The 10,808-nt window shown below is 40.8% G+C and overlaps 1 protein-coding gene across 3 annotated transcripts in view; it reads right to left on the bottom strand.

Annotated features, from left to right (window-relative positions):
• The window catches only part of MXD4 (MAX dimerization protein 4), a 40,883-nt gene that overhangs the window by 6,296 nt on the left and 23,779 nt on the right, over positions 1-10,808 (bottom strand). For all 3 annotated transcript variants that reach the window (XM_053976909.1, XM_053976910.1, XM_053976911.1), the window contains exons 4-5: positions 3,276-3,390; positions 79-238 (exon numbers count right to left, since the gene is read on the bottom strand). In XM_053976909.1, the coding sequence (XP_053832884.1) occupies positions 79-238; positions 3,276-3,390 (275 nt within the window). The remainder of the gene's footprint in view (positions 1-78; positions 239-3,275; positions 3,391-10,808) is intronic.

Below are 10,808 nucleotides of genomic sequence, written 5' to 3'. Positions count from 1 at the left end.
ATGGCATTTCCTTGTTTCCCTACTTCCCTTTTCCTTCCTGCTCCTGCAGGCCCCTTCGGGAAGCCCTGGCTCAGTTACCTTGTTCAGAGTCAGTGGATATTGTTGATCCCATGCTGTCAGTGCGGATTCGCTCCATGCCCTGCACGGATAGCTGCTCCAATCTGCGCTTGAGGTAGCGGTGCTCCCGCTGTAATTGTTCTTTAATATTTAGAGCTTTTCGGTCCTGTTCTTCCAATTTCTTAAAGGGAGAGAAACACAGTAAGCTGACAGTTTGTACCCATGTCAAAGCATAAGTAACTTAAGGTCTTCTCGTAAACAGTAATTTGAAAACAATTTAAGTATTTTAATTAATTAATATAAAGATAAAATTAAATTTAAAATTTCTGTTTTTTAGTTAGCATTCTGTGGAGGTCAGTACAATTTTAGCAGGCTGAATTTGTTTCCCAGTAAGATATATGGTTACAGGGGAAAAATAATAATTGAAAAAAAAAAACAAAAAAACCCTCAGAGACTCTCTTGCCACTAGCAGACGTTCCTTGGCTAAGATCAAATTATTGTTGCCTTGGTTGTGGGGAATATTTAAATCATTTTATCAGGCAAAACCAGCATCATCTTTGATAACTTGAGCACAGCTCAGGTTTCAGTGAGAACATAATGCATCTTTAGATGAGTCTCTTACCACACCTATCACCATAAAGGAACCATCGTGAGCCTCTGAATGTTCTCCCTCCTACCGCAGTCCATGGAAAATTTTAGCATTTAAAAAGCTTTGTTAACAATAAGCAGCATTAATTATATATAGAAGGAGGAATTTACTAACAACTCTCTTTATTCTTGCTTTTTTTGTCCTTGAACTTCTGCAGAGCAAGTATGATAATTCTGTGATATCACCTACAAAGTCGGTGGTATTAATTCAGAATTTCTCAGCAAACAGCCTGTGAAAGGATCCTTCACATATCTACCTAAAATCTCTCCTCTGACAGAATAAAAGCAGGTATTAATTTTGCAAATAAAAAGAATACTTCACACTCGGTGAAATGTGCTGCACTGTTGGTCCAAATGCAGTAACAGGAATAAAGTACCTTTTTGTATTTGAACTGAGCCCTTCTCCAAATGACTGCTAGCCATTTGAAAAAATTGACTGCATAATTAGGGAAAAATTTGTAAGAGTATGATGGGATTAAAAGCATGAAGGATACACAAATCAAAACACCTTTTATTATTAAAAAATATCTATCTGATGCAGTAAATTACAGGTTGTAGGAGTAAAAGAACTCATAAGAGTGAGCAGATTTGTCTGTGAGCTGTGTTTACATGATCACTGAGATTTAGGAGATGTGCAGGGAGTGAATACAGCTGCTGAAGTTTCCTCCCTGCTGTCTGAATGAAGCTAGGCTTGGTTTTCTGAGGAGAGGAGACTGGGACAGTGCACAGCAAAACACAAGCAAAACCCTTTCAGAGACTTTGCTGTTCCCATGCAAGCATGAAATAAAAGTGTTTGAAAAAATAACTGACACCTGTGAATGGGGCAGTTTCTGGCTCAATGAAATCTACCTTCTCCCGTCACATTTTAAGCCCCCTCCCAGGCAATACACTCTGTAGATAATCATCATAGGTGGATACACAATGTTATAATAGGGAAAGGGGTTGGTACATCCATGTACACAACAAACCAAATGTGCCCAATTGATCAGATTTCCTTTTCCTGTATTTTCCTGGCTGCAATCCCAAACTCTAACAACTATTTTAGGAAAGAACTCAGTGATTCATATCCAGGAGACTCAAAACCGTCCAGTCTTTCAGAGCAGATCTCAATATATGGGGGACATGAGTGTGTGAAAAGTTGAGAACTAATGACTGTGTTCAAAATGCCAGCTGGGCACGGGCAAGCTCTGGTAGGGCAGGGGAGGGAGCTGACCTGACAAAGGGGAGCAATTAAATGCTAACCCACTTAGGGCAGGTTCAGTTAAAATCTTAAAAAGAAAGTTAAACTTCAGTCTTAGTTTTCAGAAGACGAGTACTTGGTGCTGTACAAGACAGATCTGGAAAGAATCTGTTCCCAGCCTTTTTTATCAGCAGCTGAAATGGTAACTACAGGGCTAATCTCACACACTCGCCACTTGTAAAAACACTTTTTCAATTTGTATGCATAAGCCCATCATAGGGGGGCAGCCCAAGACAAAAACCACATGCAGTGCCTTTCATGCATGTTAGCCTGAATTATAAACAAGAGGCCAAAATCTCAAATGGTAGAAACAGGGGTTGCCCAGCTGGAGTAAATGTGCTTAGAAGTGCTGAAAAAGTAGCTCTGTAAACTTGTTCACAAGAATGGTTTTGCTTAAATTAATCTTTATTTCTTCATATGAATCACACCCACTTCTTTAACAGCAGTGAATCTTAAAGCTGTGCATCAGCAGGCTGTTCTCCAAAGCATTCCAAGATTACTGGCAGTGTTCAATTTTGCCTGACACTCTTCTTGACCTGTTTCTCTGTAACACTGAAAAAATGCCAGATGAGTAATTACAGTCCTGGACACAGCAGCAGAAACCTGTTCTTTAACTTTTACATTTGAATACCTCCTTGTCTTATTTCTGCATAGAACCCTGTTCCCTGAAAATAATGACAGTGAAAATGGGAGTGAAGGTGTCTGGAGAGAGAAGGCCTGAGGAATAATTTCCTTTCAATTACCTGTGCAACTGTAGAACCTGCACTGCTGCTGGATCATAGATGAGATCTGAGGATGGTTTTTTTGTTTTAAACTTGTAGCAAGGGGAGCAGCAACTAACAGGAGATTGCATTTCATTTTTTGTTTCATTTAAATGAGAATCTGGTCAACAAAATGTTGATGGGGTAAGGCTCACTAATAGATATGATCTTTTTGATTGTATTTTTTTTCATCATTAATGGACCTGGCTTTTTACATTTTAGTAAATGCAGTACAATGCTACTTTGCTCAGTTCTTAAAAAATAAATATATTAATCAAAGAACAGCTTTGATAGATTATTTTTAAATTATAGTGTAAATCATTAAATACACTAGTTAGTAACTAAGCAGAATTCACAAAACCACTGTTTTATATATCTGAGATGCTAAATTGCAAAACACTAAACTTTGACACTGTGACTGAAATCCCTGCAAGTAATAAAGGCCAATAAATCCAGAAGATTGGACATATGGATATGGATTTTGTGTGAAAATTTGTTTCCTCTCTATGGATACACATTCTGGAAGATTCTCCCTTAAAAGAAATAAAAACATGGATGAATGTTTTTACCTTGATATGCATCTTAGCTCTTTTCAACAGACTTAGAGTGGTGTGTCTGGTGCTGTCCGGCCCGAGAGGCACAAGCTGTTTTAGCTGTTCCAAATATAGCCGGAGTTTAGCCCGCCTGCAATCATTAAAAACGAAGAGCGTTGTAGTGGAGCTGCACCCGAGCAGAATCTCCTATATGCAAACACCATCTGTTTGCAGGATCTCTGTGCAGAACTCGAGTCAACCGTAGCTTCCTTTCCCCTCCCTTTGGCAAAGTTTCAGACTGAAAGGTCACTTGAAATGCAGTAACGCTGCTTGGCACGCTCAGACAGGAGGCTCATACCTGTATTTCAGAGCAGTTTGCTCAGCCTGGTCAGTCTCATCTTAACCAAAGGGGAGTATGCTCAGAGATCTGAGACATCCAGGCAAGGCTGCACAATCAACCTGTGGCTGGGTAAGGAAAAAAACGTGGAATTTTTCCCAATGCAGTGATTTCTGCAGGCACAGACAGAGTTGTGGGCAGCTGCAGACCCTGATCCCCTTCTCCCCATTCCTATCCCTGCCTGCTGCAATGGGACACACTCCAGCTATGCAAGCCAAGGGCATCCATGCAGCTCTTCACAGCTCAGAACTGTTTCCAGCCATGGTTTATCAATGTATTTTAACAAGGAGGTCCTGATGCCCCTTCTCCTCCCTTCTACTCTCCCACAGTCCCCCCCAGGAGGAGACATTCTTCCTCACACTGCACTGTGTTTATTGTAAACACACAAGAAGAAACACTTCCAGCCATATTCCTCAACAACAAGGTCCTGCTTTCTCTCTTACACCCTTGCAAGTATCACTACTGCTGCTCTCAACAATCTCTCCTGTACTACTGCCATATCTACCAGTAAAAAGATGATGAACAAAGTACTACTTCTACAAATGTTTTCCAAACTAGAAAGCAGCTGGCAATACAACAGTCCATGAAAGAGTTGCTTGACCTATCCAAAACAAGGCAGTGGCCAACCAAGGAACTGCATGGGAGTGTGTTTCTGCAGTTACATCCTAAAGAAAATCTTTCCTGGTTTTAATTGACAGCCCTGGAACAGGAATCCACACGGTTCTGCAATGAGATAGAAATGGATGTGGAAGTGCTTCCATGGGTAACTACTATGCTCCTTTCTGCCAGCCTGTTACAGGCTGAGCAAAGCCATGACCTGGAGCCGACATCGCCCTCACAGCCATAGGAGGAACTGAAGCAGATCCCAAGTGTGAGATAAATAATCATCTTTTTCAAATTTGCTCGATGCTGCATGAAGGAAACAAACACTGCAGGGAATTCAACACTTCTGGTCGAGAACAAACTTGCTTTTGAACAATGAGTTCAGAACCACAGTCCAGCATCAGTGTTTGAAATGCAGCTGAAGAGGATTTAATATGCAGCAAATGACAAATTAAATGTTTGTAATTGGAATGATTAGTGCAATGTGAAAACAACCTGAGAATTAATAGTGAAAAAAACCCAAAGCAAAACAGAACTAATACAGAACAGTAATGACTACATACACATTTAGTTCTGTCTGCCTATAAATCAGCAGTGTACTAGCTAAGAAACCACAAAGCATTTCCATAAAATTTAAATTTTTTTCTTCAAGCCACTTAGGGAAAAAAGTGAAATCGTTTTTACTTTTAGTAAAAATGCGATTCACAAGAGAAAACTGACGACAGACTTTTTTTTCGGTGTGGTGTTTGTTTTTAAATACAAGGCTCTAAAACTTAAGCATCTAAGTGCTTTTATTTAAACAACATCAACAAAGACTGGCTGAAGTATTCACAAAAATTGCCCATCGGGTCCCCTGAGGCTGCTACCTTAAACTGGAATATCAATCTTTAAAATAGTGAAATACCCAAAGTAGGGAATACTGGTATTTATAGAGAAAATCTTAATGAGGCAGATTTTTATTTCTGTGTCTGTAATCTCTAACAACTACCTGGGGTAGCTGCATTTTAAATACAAAACCTTGTGTCAAGGACTAAATTCAAATAATAATTTTGTTTTCTAAATGACCTCTGAACATACACACACACACGAGTCTGCATCACTCAGCCCAACCTGGATGCAACTGCACTTAGACTGATGACAAGAAAGTGGGGACTGAAGATGAAGGGAAGGAAGAAGAGAAGAATGGTACCAGATAGTAAATAGAGAGGTAAACACCTAGAAATGGAATAAGCAATATACTTGGAGCAATTAGAAGTCTGGCAGGGAATATACAGAACTGTTGATCTGAGATTTACTTAGTATTAATTCTGGAAAACATTAATGAAACCAGACTACATACTAAACTTATCAGCCTCTTGCTATTTGAGGAAAGTCTGCTTACCACAGGGAGAAGAAAGGAAGGCTTTAGTGCACTTCCTTGCCATCAACTGGGGAGTTCACAGAAATATCACCAAGGTTCAGGGGCATGGCTGTGTGCCTTTTTAAAGCACAAACTCTTTTATGTTACCTGCCAGCCCAGTAGAGCAGGACTTTACAGAAGTGCCATGAAGAACATGGGACTGAATCTAAGAAGAGTATTTTTAAATGACTAGTGAGAAGAATTAAAAGAGCTGAATATTAATTTTTCAGTAGTACCAGCTGACACTGATAGCAGTAAATGTACTAAACACACTTGCTGAAAGACCTCCTCTAATGTCACCTTTTTTTTCTTAAAAGGACTTTTTCTTTCATCTATTTACTCAATACCTGTGAATCCATTACAGATTTTAAAGCAGAAGCTTTACATAGATCTTCACATAAATGCAGACATGTTTATGTGACTAATCAACAGCATAGATTGTAAATGCACAAAAAGAAAACCAGCCCACCACAATTCCTCTAGTACTGGAGTAAATATCCCCACGTTTTTCATCTTGCATGTCTTAGAAAAAACTGTAAGAATGTAAGAAAACATTTCAGGCATGTTACGTTAACAGATCACACCAGCAGGAACAAGGGACTCAAACTTCACAGCAGATAAGTTGTCTCGTACAGACTCTGCCAGCACTAATTTCTCTCTTTTTCTGCAGGGACCTGACAGCTTTTGCTTTTCCTCAGCTGCCTGTGACCACAGGAGGAGGGAAAGGCACTCACAGAGGTAATCACAGCCAGAGCTGCTTTGTGTTTTGCAGCTCACGCCTTAAATTCCACCTAAAAAAATAACAAAAAGAAAGAAAGAAAAAAAAAAAACAGCCTGGTGTCAGAGCAACGGGGTAACAGTCTCTGTGCATGAAACATGGTTGAAGTTGGGTAATTATGCTCTGCTCCAGCTCCCAACCCCAGTGTGGTATCAGGCCTGGACATCAGAGCTGACAGAAAAGGGCAATTTCCTCACCTCAGGTGGATGCACAGAAATATCCCCCTCATCACTGATACTGATTTCATCTGGGAAGGCAGGGATCTAAAAAATGCCATCCAAAATCCAAATCAAGCCTACAGCTCTCTGTTTTGGGTGTAGCCCCACATATGGAGAGGTGCGTGGGTGTCCAGTCTGATTTATCACATTGTCCTTTGTGCCAGATGATAAAGGGGTTTCAGATGTTCAAGACTCCAGTGTTTCTCCATAAGCAAGTTCACAGCACGGCCCTCTGAGTCTGCTTTACAGCTCTTCTAGTGCTTGATAAGCCCAGGCTGGTCAGCATTCCAGGGCAGGGGCCTTGTCTAGCAGCTGTCTGGTGGTTCCTCACATTCACATAAAGGACAAAGCCACCTGCTGACAACTGACCCAAAGGCTACCAGCAGAAACTGCCTTGAACTGGTTTTGAATCCACGTAAGCCATGATGGGCAGTAGAGGCAGGGCCCATGGCAGAATGAACCCTGGAGCCCCACGACACGGAGGGACAAAGCAGCAAAAAGGGGGTATTAAGAATTTTCCAATAGAACAAGGACATCCACCAGAAGACCATCACAGGAAGACCACTCACTGACTGTAGTCCTTGGAGACTCCAGTTTGCTCAAGTGTTTGGCTATGAAAAGACAGGTTCACCACTTCTCAAAGAAAGGGTTGCCATACAAAGGTATATTAAGATCTTTGACCCTAATCAATTTCATAATTGTATTAAATAAGTCTATTAAATAATAGTCAATAAGATTTGCTGCATATATGAAATCCCAGATGGAAATCCAAGCAGCACACCAAGAAATGGAATACTAAGATGCAGGGGAAAAAAAAAAAAAAAGAAACAAGAAAGTCCATTGTTCACCCTGGATAATCTTCATTCCAAGGAAACTGCAACAACTCCAAGAAATTCCTACAACTACTTGACAAGCGGTTGCAATGAGAACAAAATATTTCTCTGTAGGGCTAAATAATACAACAAAAGGCAATGGCTGTGAATTCAGAGGTTCAGGGTGGACACTGGGAAACAAATTTTTTACTGGGGCAGTGGTGAACAACCAGAATAGGTTGCCCAGAAAGGCAGTCCTTGGAGGTTCTTAAAGATTTACCCAGACAGAGCCATAAACATTCACAGACACACATCCATGTCTATGAACATGTAAATCCAAGATTGTCTGTAACCCTTCAGCATTTGACTCACAAGATTGCATTCATGTACCAGCAAAACATCCACAGCTGTGTGGCTTAAACCTGTGCCACTCAGATTGACAGACTGCTGGTAGGTTTGTGGAGTGACCTGATCCACTGCAGCCTTTCCACAGGGGCTCTCCAGGGCTCTGTCAGGTCCAGCACAGCAGAGAGAAATGGCCTGCAGCCAGTCAGACAGCAGATAGCTGTTCAAGCAGCAGTTGCACAGTTTTTTGACAGCAGCAAAGGTGTGTTTCCTAAAGCATTCAAGTATAAATCTACAAGCTTTATTTAGAGTCCACTGAGCTGCACAAAGCCAGCTGCAAAGGCGAGGTGCGTATCCCAAATAAGCTGCTCAGTCCTCAGCATAGCATGCCTCAGCCAGGCCCTGGTGACATTAAATGGCCACAGACACTCATGATACAGGGTGACATTACTGAGTTCCTGTGAAATGTGTGCCTGTCCATCCTGCCACCCCAGCTGGGCACTCCCTGCAGACAAGCTTCCAACAGCCCTCCAAGTGTTTATAGTAGGTAGCACGGGGTGGGCATTTCCTGGAAGCTGCATCCAAAGACAAACAGTTCCCACTGCTGGCATCGTGTTCCTGACTGCCAGAGGTCACTTGCTGAAAGTGTCAGAAGGGCCATGCTCATCTGTTTCTGAACCATTGTGAGCAAGAGCCTAAATCTCACTACAGAGAAGTCAAATTCATGACAAGTGCTCACCTTGCACATCCTTCAGCTCTCACTCCAGTGCCCCCACGGAGCACAAGAATGACTCTTACATGTACCCATTCTCTGCTGACCCAGAGCTGGCTGCAGAAAGGAAGGAGCAACTCTATCAGCAGTCTGTCATCCTGTGGGAATCCAGAACAGCTCTGTCTGGTCCACACCTGCTCCCTGCTATTAGCAGACTGCCCAGTCTGGCAATGGAGCTGTCCTGGCCATACTGGCATCTTAGACATGCAGCATCTCCAGCTGAAGGAGGAAGGATCTGGAAGGTTAGGAAATGGCCAAAAAGCCACTAAATGTCTGTATTCCCACACTGCATGCCTTGACTCTCCCTTCATGCTGCTCCAGCAGTTGGCAAGGTTAGACATGATGTTGTTGCTTCCACATGCACAGCCCATCGTACCTCTCACCACAGTGCACCACTGAAGCAGGCATGAAACAATGCTGGCCTCACAAGCAGGCCCTAACTGTACTTTCTGTAGGGTACCTTAGTGCTAAAAACACTTGTGTGACTGAACATGTGTCTGTGTTTCAGATGTCCCAATTTTACTCCACTAAACTAGCTCTGTGTACAGGAGGTTGACATATTCTCGAATCAACTGCTAGATATATTTGTTTGGTGCTCTTCTGGAAAGGACACTATAGATCAAACTCAAGCAATGCAATCACTACAAGCCACACTATTCTCACTACTGTGAGAATAACCAATAGATATGAAATAGATGTAAAAATCAAAAATTTGTCATTTCTGTACATTAACCATTTTGGTCCAAAAACCAGACAGCATCACACCTTATCACAAGGCAAATTCAGTACAAACTTAATAAAACTAAACCCCGACTTCAAAGAATAGAAACGTATTTGAAATTAATCTAGAAGACATATTATTACAAACTGGACAGAGTTACCTAAGCATTTCAGATTCCTTCTCTAATGTTTCAATTTTTTTTTCCACATTCAAACCTATCCTGGTACTGTGCAATGAAGTTAATACACAAAGGTTTAAATATAGAGCAGTTACTAATTTTTTCATTGTTGCATAAGGACTGTGTAATCTGGCTTAATAATGTGCACAGGGCAAAGTCAGAGAAGAATCTCTGCACCAAAAATTCACTTCTGGAGTCAAACGTTATCCAGATACACTATGAACCAAAATAGTCTGGCCCAAGCCCACAACTTTGGGTCAGAGACACCAGCAGTGAACTAATGGTTGCGTTTCCTCCTTAAAGCAAGGTGATTCTATCTCCCTGCCAGACATAAAATTCAGCATAAAATACAGAAGTGAGCTAACTGCAATTGTAAGACAGTCGTGGTTTTACAGGAAGACTCTTCACAGATTTATTTATGAAATGCAAATACCTTAGTACAGGGAACACTCGAGTTTTACACAGAATCAGCAAAGAGAAGCTCAGGATAATTTGTGACATGCACTGGGTCAGGATGAACACTGACAGCATCATTACTCATAAACGTCATTATTTCAAAGTTTCTAAAAAATGCAGAAATGTAAGCAGCAAAAATTTCCCCAGTGTGACTTCAGGGTTCACCTGCCACCAAGGTAAAAACGAGGGTGAGAAAATCTGCCTGCCTGCCTTCTGATACCAGCTTCAATCCCTTCTTACTGGAACTTGACACAACAAGGCAACATCTTTTAAGGGCCGCAGCTCTTTTTATTCTGTCCACAGTCACACTCTAAAGTGGTGACAGAATTTTGCTGCAAATTGTTTTAATGGTACTGAAAATTTAATATGTTCATATTATTTTGCTTATTTTGGTTATCATGGCTACATATGCAATGTTGGCATACTTGCCTCACTCCTCTTTAAGCTAACACCTTTATTAAAGTGTCAGGAATTATGTATTTACAGCTCTACAAGACTTTTTGTAAGCTACCAAAGATGACTCTGTACTAATTAAAACACATTTGTTTACAAAGGCATTTAAAGAGATTATTTATAAGTTTCCAGCTTAAGAAATCACAGAAATTCAATCAGATAAATGGTCCTAAAGAAACCTATTTATTAATGATTCACACAGTATTTAGCATATCTCTAGCAAAATATTAAACATAATGGAAGATAACAATCCTTCACTGCAATAAAAAATCCTGTTTCTTTCAGGTTTATTTCACTCAGAAACACTTTTAATACTTTCTCCTCTACAAAGGATACCTCAAATACTTCTTTTTTTTCTGAAGGATGCTCTAGCTCACACTTGAGCTGCACAATCTATTTCAACTACACAACAAATATGCTTTAGTGAAAAGGAAAGA

This window comes from Vidua macroura, chromosome 4 (genome assembly GCF_024509145.1).
Source record: "Vidua macroura isolate BioBank_ID:100142 chromosome 4, ASM2450914v1, whole genome shotgun sequence".
In the NCBI taxonomy this organism is placed as follows: Eukaryota; Metazoa; Chordata; class Aves; order Passeriformes; family Viduidae; genus Vidua; species Vidua macroura.
This window is presented reverse-complemented; position numbering and strand designations above follow the sequence as displayed.